The sequence below is a fragment of the Sipha flava genome, unplaced genomic scaffold, assembly GCF_003268045.1.
Source record: "Sipha flava isolate LNK unplaced genomic scaffold, YSA_version1 224_pilon_pilon, whole genome shotgun sequence".
NCBI classification, from domain to species: domain Eukaryota; kingdom Metazoa; phylum Arthropoda; class Insecta; order Hemiptera; family Aphididae; genus Sipha; species Sipha flava.
In genome coordinates, this window is record NW_020272857.1 from 1,254,787 (window position 1) to 1,277,885 (window position 23,099).

Below are 23,099 nucleotides of genomic sequence, written 5' to 3' on the forward strand. Positions count from 1 at the left end.
TCGTCTGCCCTATACGCGCTCGCACGGACCGGTTCAATGTAATGGTAAAATATGGCAATTTCGAACACCGAAAGTGTACCAACCAACTACTGCGGGACAAATGTGAAGTATCAAAAAGTTTGAAGTTTCTGTACGTAAATCGAAATTCAACAATAGGATAACAGTTAGATTAACGGAATAAATTGAACAAAACCAAAAAAATATATATATATATATATACAAACACGTTACAACTTGTGGGGAAACTTGTATGTAGTGCGTATACTCAGGGAAAAAAACTCATACGCAGAAACATTGTTTCTAGTGTTCAGGGAGTCATTAACAACTGTAAGATGTTTTGCACTCAAAAAGTTTCAACACATATAAGTGTCCCGGTCGAACTTTTCCGCTACATTTGACATATGTAAAACACACGTATGAAACTTGTCCTTCGTACTTTCCCTTTCATTTAATGTACACATCAGTCAATTATAGTGACAGGAAATATTATTTTATTAAAGTATTAATCATGTATTATCATAACCTAACCTAACTTGAAGCAAAGAAAAAACTGTCACCATGGAGACATCGCCGTACGAAATAATGGAAAAAAAGTGAACCAACAAATAATATTTCAAGGATTGATTCGGTTCAAATGAAAGTTATACTTGGCGTGGGTGAACGTGCGTGTGCTTCTTTACTTACGAACGAAAGATTTTCGTCGACATTTTCAAAATGGAAGATCGAAAATCATCAATAAGAACCTATGATATTGAAACATATGATGAGGTATTTATTATTTATCAATATGATTTTATATTATTAGTAATATTTAATTATATTAATTTCATTATTCGTTTTATTGTAGTATTTATGAGTTTAATAAATCTTAGAATTATAATCGAATGACCACGGTCAGTAAAATAAATATTCGAATTTCATGATAAATATAATATTAAAACAACATATCAGCTGGTAAAAGACAAAAAGGGCTAAGCGATACTGTATTCTACGGGATAACCGATAGTTAGATCTTTCGGTCGCAATAACGTAGTTAGTTGCTACGACCATTTAGTAATAAGATATAGTAAGTACAAGAATTAAGATTTTTTGGGACAAGCGATACAACTGTTATAAAAGTAGGGGACAAGCGCCTTTTTTAAGGGTATAAGCAACACTGTTGAAAATTGTATAGACTAAGCGACAAATTCATGGCGCTTAGCCCCTACGATTGTAGCTTATCCAATTTTATAATGATAAATACCATTTTTATATTGATATAAATTATAACGAGAGTAAAGTTGTTAACTAGGTATACGAACTTACATTTCACAATTGTTTACTGTACCAAAGTTTACTGAACTATCTTAAAAGGAAAGGTAAATACAAAATTATTATTATAAACTAGTTTGATTCGTTATGATAAAAAAAGTAATTTATACCTATTTCAATGTAATTAGTATCAGACCAGCAAGGTAATATGTAATAGAACCAAAATATATAATAACTGTATACCTAATGCTTAGATAAATACCAAAGCGTCAACATCAAAATTAAAACAATATGAAAATTTTGTTTTTGTTCTTCTGAAAAATAGTAAAATTGTCGCTTAGCCCTTTTTGCCTTTTACCAGCCGATATAACATAATTCACTGTATACGGATAATATGACACGTTATTACACGTATTATACAAATGATTAAAACACTTATCGTATAACTAATGCTCTTTGCATGAGCGATTAGATTAATTTTATAATAATTAATACAAACTGAGATTATATTAATACATTCTACGTGTTAACTGAACTAGTATTATATTTAAACTTGAAGAATTTGTAAACAAAGTTGAAATTAATGATTTCCATTAGTATTTAAATTAACATAAACTTATAATATTAATACGTGATATTTACTAATTCCAGTTAAATATGAAAAACCATTAAAATTTTAATGTACCACAATATATTCACTTCACATTCCTTTCTAAACTCTTTTCCCATAGTTACTCTTACTCCGACGTAAACCTACCTCCTCAATTCTCATTTTTCCACTGATACTCTACATCATAATTTATTTCATTCTTAAAACTGATATATTTAATGCAAAATTGTCCCAAACACATCTTTTATCGAACTTGGAACTTACACTGACGACACTTCAATCGTAGCTTCCAACGAAAATCCAGCTGCAGTTTCCAATATGATACAAAGAAACTTTAATATTATCCACTAATGTAGAAAGCAGTGGAAAATCAGAATTAATATATCCAAATCCTTATTCTTAACATTTGCGTTAAAAAAATGAATATGCCTACAAGTTACAATGAACAATATTCCAATCCCTGTCTGCTCTGAAGTAAAGTACATAGGCTTTTGTTTGGTCGCGAAATTCGGTTTAATGAACACGATTGATAACTCGACCTTTTTTTTGGACTGGGTGCTATGCAATTAATTTTAAATTCATAAAAACAAGTAATAGTGGACTGTAAGATTTATTGATATATACTATCGTCAAATAAATTTTGTACAAAAGAATATCTTAACTTATGTTAGTTCTAACAAAATACAATTAATAATGTAAATAATATTACTAGTAAACAAATTAGTGAATAATATTGATAAAAACAGTGACAACAATATTTTGATACGTCTGACCTGGTAATATCGTGGGAGTGGATTGTTATTGACATCAATCGACGCGTAACCAACAAATAGCGACGATCCGACTCGGTATCAGACAATACGACGAATGGCAAATATACATGTGAAACGTTGCAGCATCGTCAAGATCCGCACAATGTCGAACGCCTATATCAAATCAGCTACATGCGGCGAACGGTAAATTTAACTACCACGTAACGCCCGCAATGGCGATTGTAAAAACCTAGAAAAAGAACGGCGACGACAGAAGAAACATGGTGTGACTTCGTGGTGGTTTGTATAACGGCCAGCACACCATATGCGCATGCGCGCACACACACTCTCGTTGCGATAGACAGCGCCTTATCAGTGTTACCAACCACTCTGCGTGATGGGAATCGGATCGGGTCACAACACTTTATTTTAAATAAAAACTAAACGAGAATCTTCATATTAAGAATAAACGTAAAAACCTAAACTCCTGTCTCTATCTACTAAGGCCCATTCGTGATCTAAAATAAACATCAATAATTTATTTTTAATTTATAAGTCTTTATTTAAACCAATATTATCATATGATATCCAATTATCGGGAGTGACAAAATTCTCCAATACAAAAAAAATTCAAACTTTTCTTGATTTGTCTCTACCTACTTTACTCTGCATCTTGGTACAAAACAACAATAATCTTCATAAGGATCTTAAAATCCGAACCATAAATCAAACTTTCATAATTTCTAATGCTAAATTCCCCAGTCGCACACTAACCCTCTTATCATTAAACTTTCATCGAATACATTCCTCAGTAACCCACAACGCAGACTCAAAAGGAAATGGAGTAGGGATCTTTTGCTTTAGAAACTCACAATAATTAATAACACACCTGCTAGTTTTTATCACTGAGTAATTCCCCAACTCATATTAATCGTCGATATTTTTATATTCAGTGTTTATCGAACTGACTTATAGTTTTTTTTTTTTTTCTGTTAAACAGTTCGCGGCAACTATGGCCATTGGACGAAATATTTAATTTACATGATTATATACACATTACAATAACGGTTCTAATACTAAATAGATAAAAAAATCAAAGGGTATAAAAAAAGTAAAAAGAAATTACACTCTTGATTGAGTGTATATTGTTGAAGTGGCATACATTAAAAAAAAAAAAAAAGTTAAGAGTATTCAGTTATTCATTGTATTCATTTATTCAGAGTATTCATTGGTTACAGTTACAGTTTATTTATTAGTTGTGTTTCTGATAGTAATTGCTTATATATGTTAGTGGGCTTAGGGTTGAATATTTCGACTAGATGGTGAGAAATTTGAAAGTGTCTTCTCTCCATATCATACTCTCTGTATTCGGTAAGTATGTGCTTGGTAGTGAGGGGTATCCCACAGCAACCACATATTGGTGATTCTTCTTTTTTTATTAAATGTGAGTGAATAAGGAATGTATGCCCTATCATGAGGCGAATGATGGTGGTCTCTTGTTTTCTTAAAATATTGGCTGGGAAGAGAGAAGGTTGGATGGAATATTTGACTTTGTTAAGTTTGGTTGGCAATTTATTCCATTCCGTCTGTCGAAGGAGAGATTTGTCATATTCAATTGTTCTCTTAATGTATTTATAAAAGAAGCAGAATGGTGAGAGTATGTAGAGATGAGTAGGCAAATTTGGCTGCCTTGTCAGCTCATTCGTTGCCTTCAATGTTGCAACGGCCGGAAATCTAAGTGTATGTAATTCTTTTACCAGCTCATTGAGCTTTGAAGTGAGCATTCTGAATTTTCCTGACAATGTCAGAAGGGATGTAATGGTCTTGAAGGCTGATGATGGTAGATAGTGAGTTACTGAATATTTTAATACTGTTATCAGTTACTTTTTTAAAGGCGTACTTAATAGCTTTAAGAATTGCCATAGCTCCTGCAGTATATATTGAGCATTTGTTTGAGAGTTTCCACTGGATTGTGTCTTTATTGCATAAGATGGCCATGCCAACATGTCCTGAGATGAGGAAGGCATCCGTGTATATGTAGGTATGGGGAAAGAGTGAGTAATACTCTTTGAATAAATTTCTATAAATGGAAGGGCAAGTAGAGTTCGTGGGAAAAAGGTGGAGATTAAGATTGATGTCAATATTGAATTTCCAGGGAGGACAGAGCAAATTTTCATATGGAATTATATTTTCTAGCTCGTACTTTGTATATTCATTGTTAAAGATACGTTTGAGGTGATGAATTAGAGCTTGGAGGAATCTTGCCATTCTTGCAGAATGTTTGATCGTCTATTCTTCCCATCAAGAGGGAAGGTTAGAATGATTTTGATGGGACTCGAGCGGAAGGCGCTGATGGAGAAGCGGCATCCTGCATTGTGAATTGGGTGCAGAATTTTTAAATTTTTGGCGGTTGAGAAAACTGAGTGAGGCACCGTAATCGAATTTTGTGCGTATGAAAGTTTTATGTATCTTACTAAGGGCTTGAGATTGTGCACCCCATGAGGTGTGAGCGAGAGTTTTTATGATCCTCAATCTTGAGGAAATTGATTTCTTTAAGTTGAGGATGTGAGGAATCCATGACGCTTTGTGGTCAAAAATAACATCAATTATTTTGGCTTGGGGCTGGTTTTCAATTACATGATTTCCGAAGTTGATTCGGATTTTGTTTCTAATCATCTTATAGTTGAAGATTATAAGACTGGTTATATAAGACTAGTTTTCTCAGGAGAGAAACGAAAACCAGATATTTTAGACCACGATATGAGTTTGTTCGTAGAGTCTTGAAATATTTGTTGAATATTATTAGCTTTTGTGCTACGGCAGATTAAAGTGAAGTCATCGGCATATAGCAGAGGAATGTTGAGAGATAAAATTTCCTTGAAAATGTTATTGATAGCAATCAAAAAAATATTTACGGAAATAGAAGATCCCTGAAAGACTCCAATTTCCTGAGGAAAAGTGTCTGACAGTGTGTTGAACGTTTTTACTTGAAAGATGTGGTGCTTGAGGAAATTTGAGATGAAATCTAACCCGTTTCCTTTTTCAATGATATTATTGAGTTTTTTTAGAATAATTCTGGGTCTCCACGCCGTATCGTATGCCTTAACGATATCGAAGCTGATCATCCCCGGTTTTTGCTTGTTTTTTATATAAGTGACGATTTCATTTTTAATATCTAAAAAATTATTTATGATACTTCTGTTTCTAATATGGAAACCATTCAGTACAGAGGTGAAGTAATCAAATTTCTCAAGGAACCACATGAAACAGCAATCGAAAACTTTTTCCATGAGTTTGCACAATAGTAAATATTGTATTGAATTGTATTGTAAATGTGATTTTAAATTCTTTTAAAAAAATCTGAAATAATCAGATCTTACATTGTATGAACATCGTATTATAATTATTAAATTGAGTTGCGATTTTATATTTTTATTTTATTTATTTTTTTTTCATATTCAGTCGCGTTTTATTGACTTTTTATAGATATTTTGTACCTGATGATAATTTTTAATTGAAAACTGGTCGTATTTTACAAATATAATAATACTCCATGTTATAGTAAGCTATAGTATCTAATAAGATAAAAGTAATATTAAAAAAAAACTTTGAAAATATTATTACGACCGCACATGTTAAAATCGATAAAAATGTAAACCACCACTATGCGCAAGATATGTAAAATTTCAAGTAAAAAATTGCTTTCATAATACGAAGAAAAGAGTACAATATTAAGATGTTCTCAGAAAATATTAGTTATATTTCTTTATTATTGCACTGGATGATATGTACGATTTACACAATACATACAAATGACTAGTATTACACTAGATGGAGTTAATTAATGGACGACTACAACCTATGATATAATATAATACATAACGTATTTCGATATAAATTTTAACATGACAACCATCTTGAACCAAATCTAAAGTAATTATAATAGTTTAGTGTTTCTATCTTCTAGCCGGAAGACGTGTACGAAACCACTTCAAATCATCATCAGATTCATCAATTACGAGTATGGGAAGACCAAAACATCCACGGTGATCCAAAAAATGCCAAGGCATACGAAATTGAAAAACGAGAAGTGATTTTAACTGTTAATAATTTCATGACCAAGTTACTCATCGAAAGTCAACGTTTCAAAAATAATGGTTTGAAATATTATAATATGTGTTTTGTGATCATATAATGATGTGAAATGCACATTTTTATTATGTTACAAAATTATGATTACAATTAATTTTTATTAAATATCAATGCATTTTATTAGATGACGGTATGACCAAAAAAAAGTACGAGGAAATGGAAGATTATTTAACCGACCGCTTAGAAATAGCTCATGATTTAATTACTAGACTCAGACAGTTACTGACAATGGAGAAAACTGACGCGGTGATGGACCACTCGTTAAATAAAACTAGATTTTTTAAAATGAACGATGACTACGGTAAATTATTTACAACACCCATTTTATTGCAATATTTATGAATAATTAATGTAGTATAGGAATTCCGTTGTTTTCAGTATCTCAAAACGAAGTGAATGAAAACAATCGACAAAAAGCATTGACGGAAAAGAGAAGAAAAGTCAAATTGTTCAGTGATACCATAGACTCAATCACCGAGAGATACAATTTGATAGTTGATACGATAAATGCTCCTAGTGATTACAAGTTTCTATACGGTGTGCCAATTAGAATATTAAAATATTTTTATTTTTATTATTATTATTTGTACCATTTCTGTCTACAGGGATGAAAACAAACACAATACATTTAGAATTGAAAAAAAACATTACGAAAAAGAAGAAAGATACAAAGGTAATATAACAATGAACAGTTCGAGAAAAGTCTAAAAACTTTTAATCAAATTTATAAAACCTTTACTGACTGAACAATTTTTATAACTCTGAAAACATAGCAGCATAGTAATATGTTGAAGTTAAAATAGGACACTCTTTGTTATAAGAAGTCAAACATCGATGGTGTGTCTTGACTTCAAAATGTCTTAAAAAGTACTGTTATCCATTACATAGACCATTAATGATAAATTAGTTTGGCTTTTATCCGCATTTATAAACGTAGGAATCAACGTTTTAGCTTGTTTTCGAGTTAGAAATCAAAAAAAAAAACTGTTATTTTTTCTATTGTTCTGACTAATATTTTATTATGGAACAAGAATTTGTTCTTCTTTCGCCACTAAACAACCATTGCTAATATTTTATAAGTATAGATTTTAGATAAAACTATTTTAATTACTTGGTTATCAGAGTTTACATAATAAAAAGTAATATTGCATTTTTATCGCTTTTAAAATCTGGAAATTTAGTTTCAATAAATTGACACTGTAATAAGTATATAATGATATTGTATGTTAAAAGAAATGTAAAAAATATCTTTAAAGTAATATTTTCTTTCTTATTTATTGTAGGTCTATAGGGAATGGATACTGTTCCGGCAATTATTTGTTTGCTATATTATATTCGTAAAAATAAAAATAAAAATGTAACAGTCCTTTATGTTATTAATATATATATATATATATATATATAAACTACAGCGTTACAAAACTCTTATAATTAAATACGTATTTTTTTAATAATCCATATCATTTACCGTATATTAATGTACATTAAGTAAGTACACGCTGTCAGTGCATTTTTTAACTAGTTAACTAGGCGACACAAATGTCACCCAGTGATAATACTCTGTCAACAATATTTTGAAAGATTGGGCGAAATAATGCGAAACAAACGTGTAATACTATAATCGTACTATGGTATTACATTGACTATTTTAAGAAAAACATTTTTTGGTGCCCAATGAAAATTCCTTATAAAATGCACTGCACGCTGTATGTTTAACTGTTACATTGTTCATCGAAAACGTTTTAGAAGACAGACCGATATCATTCCAGGTTAAAAAATTTAAAAAATATCTCAATAACTATTATTGAAATTATGATTAAGCGTATTGGAAACTCAATACGACTTCTAAACTCACCTATTTTAAATTTTCTTTAAAATTCCAATACTATTCGAAAAGTCTGACACACTGTTTGTTTAAAATTACGGTAAACGAATGAAGTGTCATTTGAGATATTTTTAATTCCATGATAAACTGAGAAACTTGAGTGCGACAAATTATTGAGACATTAGTCTATTGTTATTGTACTGGAATATATTCAGAAAAAATTATTATTTGGAAGAATATTTAATCGTTTCTTATAAAGTTTTAATTTGAATTCATTCAAATTTAACTTTAATCCCAGCAACAGTTGCAACGCGACGTGATGTTTACTGTACAGTCTTGAAAACTTTCTAATGGGTTAAAACAAACGATAGCATTCAAAACCATAGATCTTATTGTACACATTCAAAACAACCGTTAGAGTACTCAAACAGAATATTAATATTACCACTTCGCTATATAAAAATATAATTAAAAGGAAAAATAAAACGGTTAATTTGGTCCTTGTAATATATATTTGAATATTCGAGAAACCATCCACTTTGATTTTAACCTTATTAAAACGTAATCAACCCTTAAGACGTGCGTCGAAATTTATAGTAGATATTAAAAAACCGTTTTAAAATTCGATTATATATTCGATTGAATTTCTCCGGGTATTCCGTTTGTTATATTAAAACAAAAATTGACAAATCGTTGTCAGCAAATTAATTCGAGTTTTTGCAATGAATTGCAGGTTATCCTATCGGGCGTATATCGACTCCGCCGAAAATATATATACAAGTTACATCATATATACACATTACATCTTATATAGGTACTACATATTATACCTATATATATACCATATCTATCACGACGGTATAGTGGAACAAAGTTAAATAAGAAAAAAAAACATATACATTTTATAAAATAAATTAATAATAATAATATATATAATAATCACTGATTATTAATCAGCAATAATTTTAGTTGAATTGAAATATAAATTTTGAGCTGAGCATATTTTAATAATATATCTAAATGTGATAGCATATGAATTTATGCTTTTATTTGATAATAAGAAATAGGATAATGGAACATAATCTCCATTTTTAAAAATAACAGTTGACAGTAAACAGTTGATAGAAATATTCTGAGCAACTATAAAATGTACCATCTACAAATATTTTGTCACTAGAGCATAGCAATTTTAAATTAGAATTTGCAGAATAGAATAAAATATTATTTACTGTGTCAGTATTTAGTAGAAAATCTGCTGGAAACAATATTATGTATTTACAAAATCCGAAAATGTTTTAATATTATAATTTATATGTTATATTCTTGTATAAATATATAAATCTTCGGCGGAATCAATATATTTAGATATTCGGCGGAATCGATAAATTCCCATCCTATCGACCACCAAAACGTATTTATTTTAAATTCCGACGTCAGAACAGATTGATTTAACTATGTACATACGATTGAACGTACGAACTGGCGATCGGACATATACATGCTAATCGTCTCATTTAAAAACAACTATCTGGTTCACGATATAATTATTACTGCCAGTCGGGATACAAACGTCGTTTAAGTATATTTACTACTTATCGTACGCAAACACAATAATTGTGTTCTACGGAAACAAAACACCCGACGAACAAACGAAAATTTCTCGCCGTCCGGTTTTTGAAGCGATTTTCTCACAAACAATATCATCGGGGAGGCGGCATGTCATTTCGACGGAAACAAGTTCAACTCAATATTATTACTCGCAAGCCACGCGCATTCCGGTGGTACACATGTGCATTTACAAAAAATAAAAAAACATAAAACATACAGCGATAGAATACAGAAAAAACAAATCATTCATTTTTAATATTGTTATTTTTTTTCCTTTCGTTAAAACCTACTCGAAAGGTTTCGCGAAAAATATAAAACATACCGAGACTATCAATCAACCGGAGCAGGTCATGCATTTGTAACGTGTCTATAGTGTGAGCATCGTACCAGCCGTTGATACGCGCGTAATAATAACATCGAACGAATGCATACTGGGTGATTTTTTAAGTATGCCCATCCTTTTTTTATACTTTTATATTTTCCGGTATAAAAATTTTTTGTATCTCTTAAAGAATATATCTAACTTGTAGAAAAATCACCTTTTGTTTATCAACTACCATTTTTTTTAGTACGCAAATAACTGTTGAGTCAATTTTTCTAGAATTTTTAATATAACATAGCTAACATTTGATCCATTTTTTTTGGTACTATTCAAATTTAAAATTGCGTATGAAAAATATAATATTAGGATATTGATAGTTTTCTTTTTCATTATACCTTCACGATTAAGCAAACTATAATATCATAACTTAGAGTATACATAATATAATATACAGATATAAATAAATGCAAAATTCCAGTCATAAGCTATTTGGATAGTTCCGTAAAGGTCGGTCGAAATGTTGACTATATATGTTATAACAAAAATTCCAGAAGAGTTGGTTGAATAATCTTATTCACTAAAATATGAAACGGTGTTCCTATTTAAAAAACAATAATTTAAATTGACTGCGGAATACTTCTTAAGCGTTAACTGCCTACGTTTCAAAAAATATAGTCTTATAACAGTACATATACGCTTTCCATCAATCATAATTTTAAAAAGTATATAAAAAAAAAAGGCTGAGCACGGTTAAAAAACCACCAAGCACCATTTATTACGATATTTCGTGTTACGGGGAAAATCAAAATACATTAATTAGTCCACGTACGGTTTACGGCGCAAATGGCGTGTCATCATAATTCGGTTACCGTACATCGCCGCCATCACCACCGTCATAGTGAAGTACTTAAAACATCGTTTTACAACTATTATATTATATTATTATGCTCATCCTTCGGCAACGTTAAGTATAACGTAAATTCAAGAGCAATTAAACGGTTGTTATAGAAATGATTAAATTATAGTATCGTCACCGAACAATGTCCGTTTATATATTATTATTATCTGTTATAATTATCGCAGCACTTATGTTCTAACAAAAACCTCTTGACTAAGCCCACTTCCTCGTCATAAATGACTCATGACTATTTAACAATTATTGTTTTGCGATTCTAAAATAATATTGATTAATCGACGACAACCGTCGTAGTGCAGGTGAACGACTATCTGAGGTCTCCGGTTTACAAATCGAGCTTCTTCCTTTATTTTCCGATATATCCTTTTTCAAGCAAGACGTTCGGAACTAACTTTAAAAATTAAAAGTCATTGACACCTTGATAACCATCAATGCCCGTCCTCTCTACAAATAAAATATTTGTAACAAAAACATTGTACATTTCTAGTGGGAAAATAAAATATGAGATACTTAAAAGCTTAAAAATAGTATTTTTGATCATCATATAAATTTCATCACCACCAACCTATCTATTCTTATATAGCTTAGTTTTCTATTTTATAAAATCTAGATAAAAAAAAGAAAATAAACAAAATACAAATCGTCGACACGAAAGAAAACATTTTTGCAAATATGTTGTTTATTCCTAACCCCTTGCAGTTAAACGAGAAAACTTAACAGATAAATCCATATCCTTGTGTCCACCCTCAGCCACAATTTAAATACTACGATTTATTAATCCATGTACAATTCAACCACAATTTGAATACTAGAATTTATTAATACATACACAATAACCTACATGATCGGATACGATATTCATATGTGGCGTAAATTGTAACGGGTTAGGTATTGTGTTAAACAACCACTGATGTATAATTCTGTTACGATGCACACGAACAAAATCATATAGTTTAGGAGGAGAAGTTAGTCGCAAAGACGGAAGTAAACATAATAATACCGACGGTGATAGATGGCCGTACAATAATTCGCATAGTCCAAGTCTGCGGAAAATAGTTGTGATCAGGTTAAAGAAGAATAATAGTGATATTATAAAATTAATATTATTATTGCAGCGAATATCAAAGATACCGCATTGTGGCAAACGGGAAATCGTTTCGAATCTTAATGATGTGAGCGGGTAGAACTCATTTTGAACCATCCAGAAAAGAACGGATTGGAAAAAAAAACCGTACATACATATATGCTAAGGTGATCGAAAATTTTCACGAAGATAAGACCATTCGATACTCCTTCGCCTAGTTGTTTGTATCGTACGAATTTCCGATTTACGCGATAACAAAATTCCACTACAGTTCTAAAAGGAAAAATCTACAGCTCTCATACAAAATTACAGCAAAAAAGGCCTTTTTATGTATGACATTTCTGAACATACTCTAATAATTTCATCACGTTGGCTGACATAAAACTTTTCTCTCCACACAGATACTTGATTTCCAACATTCGTTATTTAATAACATTTTCAGTGTACTCATGGATATTTTTTGATTTTTGATTTTTTGAACATACGATGTTTTTCTATTAGAAGTTACAATATTAACGACAAGATCAAAATCTGAGCTTATTGAACTAATGATAGCAAGGGGTTTTAAAATACTATATGTTATTCCATTACAGTATTTAAACTTTCACTTTGATCGTTTAAAATGTGTTTCACTAATCATTACTATATAATTACGTATCGCTAAAAATGGACTATTTAATGGAATATAAAAATTATAATTTTTTTTCCCTTCAAATTACTTCATCAAAATTTGTAATATAATTAAATTTTCTTTAATTTCTCATAGTTTGTTCATTTGAATTTTTATTTTATTCCGCGTTAATATTTATTTCTAATGTTGTTACACACGCTCAAATCGCGGTACACCCTTTTACATTCACTTAGTGCACGCTACATACTGTGTCATGATGCACATCAAATTCGATCTGCTGCACCTGTACCGCGTCAAACCTAATGAACTCGAGTGCTCATGTTTAAGCTTATCCCGTGTGTGATGATGAATGACGTTCTACATGCGTACGAAAACAACAGCATGCACGTGCATATCTAACGAAATGTTTGGCAAAAGAAATGCGCGAATGACGTGTTTTTTAGCCGAGAAATTCCGGAAGTATTATAATTAAGAGTATTTGATATCGCAGCAGCGCAAAACCATTCGCTACAACGATTAAAACATGTGCATTTTGTTACATTTTTAGCACTTTCGCAAATATGGTAGGTTAAGCGATATGATCCTTTGTAAAAGCATTCCTGCATGTAAACTTCGGTTAGCATACACTGTACGTGGATGATTTACGATATACCATTTCAGAATTTTTTCTTCAATCGAGTCGAAACCGAGTTTGTACAATATTAAGCTCAGAATAATTAGAGATATAAAATGTATGTACCTAAATTGTTTTCCTTCTGTAATTTGCCGAGAAACGTTTATATGAAAATATGGGGAGGAAAAAATTAAAACGTAATGCAAATTGCGATAAGTCGATCATCAGAATCGATGGACCGAAAATCGAGTAGATGACGTCAACGACGCCGTGGTAGTCAATCGAAATTAATTGACATAAAAACTTGCGAAGCCACGTCGTTGTAATGATGAGAAAATTTTACAACGGAAAAAACATCACCCGGGGGTGTTCAAAAGAGTTGTGACAATCACGCATTCAAGCCGTAAACTACTGTTGACACACAATAACTGCGAAAATCGGTGTGATGATGAATCACACGCTGTGTACCATATGGGCGATATATACACTCGAGACCTATTCTCAATATAATTAATAACCAATAATCCTTTAATACGCGACTATCGCGTTGCATTGCGATACTACTAATAGACGATTAATTACGGTTTTATTTAGAACGAAGGCAGAAATAATGAAGCTAGTGGTCCTGTTCTCGGATCGCCTTTGGACATATTAAACGGCAGAATCATCGACTCGGAGGTCAAACCAACCTATCGCATCATCGGAACAGATGTTACCAGCTACAAAACGGTTTACAACTATTCTTGCACTCTATACGGATTATATGGTACCTTTATACCGGACGAATATTTGATATTTAAGAGCGTTTCTCGTTCGTAAATTTTAGATTTAAAATAGTTTTTTTCAGTCGAAAAGATTTCGAGGTTTATTTATTTTTAAGGCTTTTGTTTGGTTCTATTTTGTTTAATTTTTTTGTTAATTAGAGAAACTAGCGTCTTAATTTTTAACATCACCTACTCTTTAATTAATTTCCTCTAGAAACGGTACAAAACAACTCTAGGAAACACTGTGTAAACAAACCACAAATAAAGTTCAACATGCAGATTTCCAATTGGATGGCCTTTGATCAATTCTGTAAAACATTTCTCAATTAATTTATATCTCTCTATGTTTTGCATTTTGACGATTCGAGATGGATTTACTGTGGTTTGAAAAAAAGGGTATATTAAATCTCATAGAAGAATAAATGAGCGAAAAGAACATTTAATTTAGATATTATGACGTGATGACATTAATGGCATAGTAGATAAAAACTAATTCCATTCATTACAGTTGAAGGGAAAGGTTCGAAAAAAGAAAAAGCTAAAGAAGATGCAGCCACCGAAATGATACGGCTGATTGTAAATGAACAGAACGCCAATACTCTATCAAGTCAGTTCAAGCCGTTCAACGAACAAGAGTAAGTAATCGATACATATAATAAAAATTACTAACTGATTTACTCAGCTTCATCCAGAAGAAATTTAAATATTTTAAATTAGATATATTAAAAATAGATTGTAAGAGTGATGTTAGTACGTTAGAAAAAACCTTTTTACCGCTAGAGTGTCATTAACTCGCTCACATATAGTTATTGTATTATTTCTATTGTTTTTTAAAAAAATGATCTTTGTACATTATAGTTACCATGGTAACATTTTGACCAATCGAAGCGTGGATAAACCCGGAAGGTGACATCTCTATTTTTGTATACGTACATATCACAACGATTACGGTACGTTACTAATGATTAGGGCTCGGAACTTATTGCATAGAAAACTAAAAAATATGCATGCAAAAATGCATTAGGTTAACATAAGAAATGCAAAAAAATATGCAAAAAAAAGGTTATATGCACTCGAATATTCAATTATTTTTTTTATTTTAAAATAAAAATAAAAATGTGTGAAAATAATTTATTCTTTTATAAAAGTTTTAAAAATCTTAAAAAAATTGTATTTATATTATTAAAAGTGGTCGTCAGTTTTCTTCAAGGTTTTCTTTTAATGGCTTTATAAAATAAAAATAAATTTCCTTTACTTATTATTTTATTATTTTACCTTGAAAATTACATTGAATAATTAAAGATTTTTAGATCGTCGATTGAAAGTGAATAAATTGTTGTACATTAAGAACGAATGTTCTACGTCAACTGATGTTATTACACAGTTTTTAAAATATGTGAGATCGTTTAAATTCAAATCTTCAGGTAAACCAGATGTGTCTTCTTTTTTTCCATTTAATATATCTGATATTTTGAAAACTGCTTGATATCCTTTATTTTTTGATAAAATAGATTCAATCTTAATATTTATTATTTTCCCCATTTTTCCATTAATTTGAATTAATTTTCCTTTGACTTCTTCGACAATAAAAATTGAATCTATCAGTAGAATTTCTTGTTTTTCAAGTCTTGTTATTAAATCTGATAAAAATCCAAAATTTTATTTCATGAATACTAGTTGTGCCTCAGTATTTTGATTCGAGAGACACTTTTTTTTATTTTTTTATTGAAACTGTATCATTGCCATAAAAATAATTGATGATTAATTTTATTTGCCCAAAATGTTTCCAGTAATAGCTAGCTGCCTTAATCCAAGTACCCCATCTTGTCAAAATTGGTTCAGGTGGTAGTAATAATGGTGGGGCTATTGATTTAAAATATTAAATGTAAGAAAGTACTTTGCGGAAAACCTTTTTTACATTTGCGATTAGTTTGTCAACTTTTGGATATCCTGCTCGTACAGTTTCTGCGATCCTATGAAATGCATGGGCCAAACACGTAACGTGTATTGTTTTTGGATAAAATAATTTAATTTCTTTCACAGCTTTTACCATTTAGAGGGCAGCGTTACTTTGAAACAATAATACTTTGTCGTGCTGAATACCATTAGGCCAAAATAAGTTCATTGATCTATCAAATAATTGACAAATTGTGGAATGATTACATTTTTCCAGTTGCTCGGAATGTAAAAAAAAAAATCATACTACTCCCAGTTTCATTTAAAATTCCAATAACAACAATAGCTACATATCTACCTGTGATATCGGTAGTTTCATCTACTGATACCCAAATACATTTATTTTGAACATAATCCCTTATTTTTTGAATTTTATTTTCATAAATGTCATCAACATAACCTTTTCGTAACGTTGACTCAGAAGGAATATCTTTACCAGTGTATTTCAACAGAAATTCTTTAAAATATGGATTTGATAATTTATTTAAAGGTATATTAGCTGATATCAAAGCTTCACAAAGATGGTGACTAAATATAGACTTTTTTGTTGTGTCCGTTATAAATTTTTATGTAAGTATTTTACTTGTACCTGGACGATTTTCAATACGCTTAGCTGCCCGTATACGTTTTGCCATCTTAAGATGCTCGGTGACAATAAACCTTTTATCCACGCTCACTTTTGTTTCTCAGTAATTACAAAACAGCACATTTTGGTCTGCTAAAAAAACATTTGACCCAAATTCTGTGATATATTTTTTAAATAAAACACATGTAAATTTCTTAGGCATTTTTGTAACGAAATGAAATGAAATAAAAAATTTAATGAAATTTGATACAAAAATAAAAATACAATATTGGTTAACAATTGCACACACAATACAAGGCACGAAAGGCGAGACTGACATGCAGAGTGCGGACGGTATAGCTATAGAAAATTGAAATATTTTATCTTTATTTGGTGTTAGTCGATAATAATTTATCTCGGTAATACACGGAACCATTCTATTTATAAAATTCTTATTTTATTTTTCTTAAATGAAAAACAGAAACGTCCATATTATCCACAACATTGAGAGAAATGTTCTACATAGTACTTAAAATAGGATATTATATTCATAAAAAATGTATTCATCATAAAAAAACATTCATAAAAATTGTAATATATGCGAAAATATGCATTTTTTTTTTTTTTTTTTTTGGTGTTTTTAAATTCGCTACAACTTAACACACATTTCTATCTTACTTGACAATTAAAAATATGCAAATTCGATAAGTCCCGAGCCCTACTTATGATTCATTACTATTTAGGCGACGACTTCAAAAACCGCACACTTTTGGTTGGTGAAAATCGAACGCTTTTTTAAATTCTTGTAACCAAAAACCGCACATTTTATAATGATATATAATTTATTATTTATTATTTATATTACACATTTATTTAAAAAAAATTTATTGAGGTACAATATGTAGGCATTAAAAAATTTAAAATATAAAATTTATAAAAATGTTTAAGGCTAAAATTTTTTGCTTACCTTTTTTTCAAAAAATTAAAATATAAAAAATAAAAATTTCCCCCTCTATTACTATCTTCTTCTTCTTTTTCATAGAATTGATTGGGCCTTTAAGACCATCCCATCTTACAACTTTTATTACTATCAATAATTTTAAAATCCATTTATAAAAACACTTTTTTTTATAATATATATATGTTTATAACCTTTGCGTTATACCCATAGGCGTCCGCAGAGTGGAGCCCTTAAAAAAAGTGAACCAAAGATTCTTGTACTAAAGACTACTAGTATAATTAAATATTTTAAATTTTATAAATTATTTATTTAATTCTATATGCAAATATAAAAATAAATACTATTTAAACTTACACAATTTATATCTAAGAAATCTTTATTTATATATTATTATACAACTACCCTTCTGTGTCCACGGGAGTAAGATTTTTGAATGTATCAATTACATCTTCAATTTTTATATTATATGCAAGTTCTAATTAGTCTGATTAATAACTAATAATTTTATTACATTTATTCACAGATATCAAATCTATACTATAAGATTAAAACTGACTTTACTTTATTCATGTAAAATGTAAAAATGTTCACTATCTTGTATAGTATAGATATACATTTATTAAAGAAAAATCCAGAGTCCACAGAGGGGGCCGCGGCCCACCCGACCAACCTTTCGTACACACCTATGGTTTACCACGCGTTTCGGTCGACAAATGTACTGATAATTTTTCGAGCACATCAACGTGCGATAAGATAAGCTTTTGAATGTAACAATTAACTTTAAAATTATATATACAACATTCGTCTATACAAAATACAGTATTAGTAATACATTATATAGTGAGGTTTTTAACCACTATACGTGTGCGGTATTTGGCTGTATGATATACTCGTACTTATCTAGCAATCCATAAAGTGTGCGGTTTTTATCTACCAACCTTTTTGGGGTTAAAATCAAATGGGTGCGGTTTTTGGATGCAACTTATTTAGGTACCATGGTATCTGTATAGATGTTGAAAATAGATTATCTGCATTCCATAAAAATTAATTTTTATTTCTTTTTAATTTAATTGAGAAAGATTTAACGTAGCTTACTATAAACATAACTTTCACCAGATTAATTGAATATCTAATTTTGGTCGAGTTTGAAGAACGTTGATATTTTAACATTGTGTTCGACTATTCCATAACATGTACTCAGCAAAGCTATAAACTCTATTGATCCCAACTCTAAATTTAACACAACATATTTTAATCATAATTCGAATACTTATAGAATGTTTTTTTGTTTAATATGTATAGAATAGGGAGCTTTATTAAAAAAGGAAAAATACTGTTTTAATAATTCACTTTAACTTAATATTACTTAAAACCTAAACATTTCAATACATTTCATAATAATTAAATTATAAATGTCTAATTTAATAACCAGTTAAATATTAATATATTATATTTTATTACTTTGAATGAATATAATATCGATGATTCCACAAGTAATTATATGATTATTATTAAACAATATTAACTTCATAATTTATTTCGTATATGTAAAATATATAATATAATAGTAGATTTGTCTAACAAATTTTGAACACATAAAAATAAAGGTTCTTAAATATATTGTACCTTAATGTATGGTGTATGCCAACAATAGCTTTAAAGAACATTTCTTTAGACTCACATGAATATCTTAATAATTATAATTCATATGATTTAGCTTCTCGAACTATTTTTTTTTTTTAAGTTTAATTGTAAACAAATACAAAAGTAATAATAAAGTAAATTTTTAATTACTTAATATGAAAGAAGCAAAATAAACACTTGTGTGAAAAATAAGTGGTGTTACAAATAATCTTAATCTAATAAAAGTAATATTAAATATAATGCATATATTTTGTAATATAAATTTGTAAGTCAAATAAAAATAAATAATAAATTAAATATCAATAAGTTGTATACAAAAAATTTTTAAAAAAAGAAAGAATATTGGCAAGATAAATAATTATTTTATTTATTTAATTTAATTTAATTTTATTTATATTTATTTTAACTGCTAGTTTATTTATATTTAATGAATCAAATAAAATACGAATTTCCAACGATGATATACAGTGTGTAAACGCTAACTAAAAGCACTCAATATCTTTGGATAGAGACCTGCAATTTGAATTCTGATTTTTTGTTGGTTTTTATGACAAAAAAATGTGTATTTTTACGAGTTTTTAATTTTTTAACTTAAATAGACACGCGCATGCACAGTACAACTTTTTTTTCATATATGGCAACCACCTATTTTAACCACTAATTATGTTTCGCCTATTTTTTTAATCAATTTTGGTAGTTAAACCAACTTTCTAAGTCCAAAATTGATCAAGTTACAGTAATTTAACCAAAAAACTGTAAAATACACGCGATTTTAAATTTTTTTGACTGCAACTCTGAAAATAATTATTTTAGAATTGTTGAGGCTTGATATTTTCACTCTTATTTTTTAAAGTGATTTTACACGTTATTATAATTTTCACTTTAATTTGGGTATGTATTATATCTTATAGCAGAAGAAACGTAAATTAGCAAGCACAGTTTATTTCAGTTAATTGTTTATTTCATGACATTTAATGGATGTTCGCCGACGCCACTCCTGCGAATATGGCGGTTGGCAGCGACGAATCGTGAGGTGTTGGAATTAAGTTGGCCAGTCGTAATTATATATAATAAAATAAATAAGTCTTTGTTGTTGTTAAATGACGGGCCAAATAGCACAGCTTTACTATTAATGAGCCGCTAAATAATACAAAAAAAGATATGGACAGATGCCCAAGGAGGGGAAAATATTAATAATAATAATAATGGTAATACAAAATATATAACAATAACAACATAATGAGGTGCCGTATGAGCAATAATACAATAATGAATAATAACTAATACCAAAGTGCAATATTGGCAATAATACACATAATCGTGTTATAATACTATAAAAGGCACGACCTGATCGGTTGACCACGACAAAACACCCAAGCTGACGTTGCCTTCTGGATCGACCTGACCACGATAAGCACCTGAGCCGAAGTTGCCCTCTGGATTACTCGAACCACTTCGGCAACTTGCGCGCAAGGCGAAAAAACGTCCACTCCGACAAACACGGCACTACGCATCACTTTTTCATGTGCCTACTGCGGTTTCGGCGTATCGATCGTAAATAATTTCCGTTACCAAAAAACAGGAAAAACTTGTACAAAACTATAATACGACAGCCGTGAGCCGGTCCTCACTCCACGATCACGCGCCTTTTTACGACAGCGGCATAAAACGCCCGCGCAAAAACCAATCGCGACGCCGCAACGATCGAAAGCAGACGACCGGGCTGACTTCACCAATAGCCTTTGCTTGCCGTTGCTTTAGGCCGTATGTGACAGAGAGAGGAAACCTAAGCGGCTAGGCAGTGTCTACAGTTGAGCGGGTTATTATGAGTCGTCTCGGGCGATTCCGGCGGGAACTTGACCGTGTTCGAACAATGGATCTATTGGAATTTATCAATAATTAACAATAAGTTTAATTTTTATTCAAGTTATAAGTTTATTTATTTATTGATTAATTTAACGTATAAATTGTTCAAATTTTTGTCATCCATGAACAAAACATGATTCAGCGCTCCGCATGAATTCTTTATTTGTTGCAGCAGTAATTTCTTCATCTTTAATAAATAAGAGTGAAAATATCAAGTCTTAACAATTCTAGAATAATTATTTTCCCAATTACAGTCAAAAAAATTTAAAATCGCGCGCATTTTACAGTTTTTTGGTTAAATTGCTATAACTTGGTCAATTTTGAACTTTTGGAATGTTGATTTTAACTATCAAAATTGATTAAAAAAAAAATAGGCGAAAAATAATAAGTGATTAAAATAGGAGGTTGTCATTTAAGAAAAAAAGTTTTACTGCGCATGCGCGTGTCTATTTAAGTTAAAAAAATTAAAAACTCGTAAAAATACACATTTTTTTGACATAAAAACCAACAAAAAATCAGAATTCAAATTGTAGGTCTTTACGCAAAAATATATTGAATGTTCTCAGTTAGCATTTATACACTGTAATGCAAATTTGAATTTATCGAATGAGTGTTTATATTTCTACCAATGTATAACCACTAGTTGTAATTCCTATATTGAAATATTTACAAGTATTCCAGAAGCACTCCCTGAATATTCTGTATTCAACAAATATTCCCGGATCAATTTCACTATTTACGAAATTCCCAAAAAAGTTGCGCAGCATATTATACTTTCGCAGTTAATTACAATTTACTGAATTGATTTCAAACAAAAGTACTGACTAATTAAACTTCTTCCTCTATTATTTAAACTATTACACGAGGCAAGGAAATTGTAACGCGTTACGTTTATAAATTGTGGACAACGAAAACATATATAAGTATTTACTCTATATGGTGTGCTAACATTTTAGTGTCACCGCAGGTTCCATTTCAGCAAAACGCATGTTCACAATGTTTTTATATTCAATTTACCGATTACGTGTTTCGAAACCTGAATCTATTTTTAGATTAACAATTGCCTCGATTTAAAGTTATATTTTGGTATAGAGGATACGCCATTTACTTTTATAAACATAAATTATAACATTATACTCTATCACATTCTACTCATCGTGGAACACTTGTTAGATAATTAAAGATTTATGTTGATGAAATAATTATTTTCTAATCATTTTTAGAATTAACAGTCTGCAAACTCTGCTTAAAACAAAACAGAACTATACGGACTTATTTGAAGAAATCAACAAAGATGATCTTCCATTGGCGTTAGAAATAAAATCGAAAAAACAGAAATGAATTTAATAGAATTATTATGAACGTTGAAAAATATGTAATCATAGATATATCTATATATATAAAATTAAGATATCTATATTTATTGATTTTTATTTTAATCCCGACCAAATTGAAAATTTCGTATTATTAAACGAAATATTTAAACTCAAGTTATAAAAATTATAAACTAATGATAATCATCTGTTTATCCGGAGTATTATTTTATCTGGATTGTAGTTTTTTTTTTTTTTTATAATCC

General features: G+C 29.9%; 1 protein-coding gene across 1 annotated transcript; it reads left to right on the forward strand.

The window, feature by feature from the left end:
- Positions 1-660: 660 nt before the first annotated feature.
- LOC112683359 lies at positions 661-22,882 on the forward strand. Its single transcript, XM_025554365.1, has 8 exons — positions 661-768; positions 6,581-6,770; positions 6,890-7,066; positions 7,144-7,302; positions 7,371-7,438; positions 14,359-14,530; positions 15,037-15,163; positions 22,744-22,882. Exons 1-8 carry the CDS (start codon positions 715-717, stop codon positions 22,859-22,861), a joined length of 1,065 nt encoding a protein of 354 aa, XP_025410150.1. The 5' UTR covers positions 661-714; the 3' UTR covers positions 22,862-22,882.
- Positions 22,883-23,099: the final 217 nt, after the last annotated feature.

Coding starts and splice junctions, on each gene's coding strand:
- LOC112683359 (XM_025554365.1), top strand. CDS start 715: ATGGAAGATCGAAAATCATCAATAAGAACCTATGATATTGAAACATAT. Junction 769..6,580: donor ATATTGAAACATATGATGAG/GTATTTATTATT, acceptor TCTATCTTCTAG/CCGGAAGACGTGTACGAAAC. Junction 7,439..14,358: donor AAAAGAAGAAAGATACAAAG/GTAATATAACAA, acceptor GGTTTTATTTAG/AACGAAGGCAGAAATAATGA.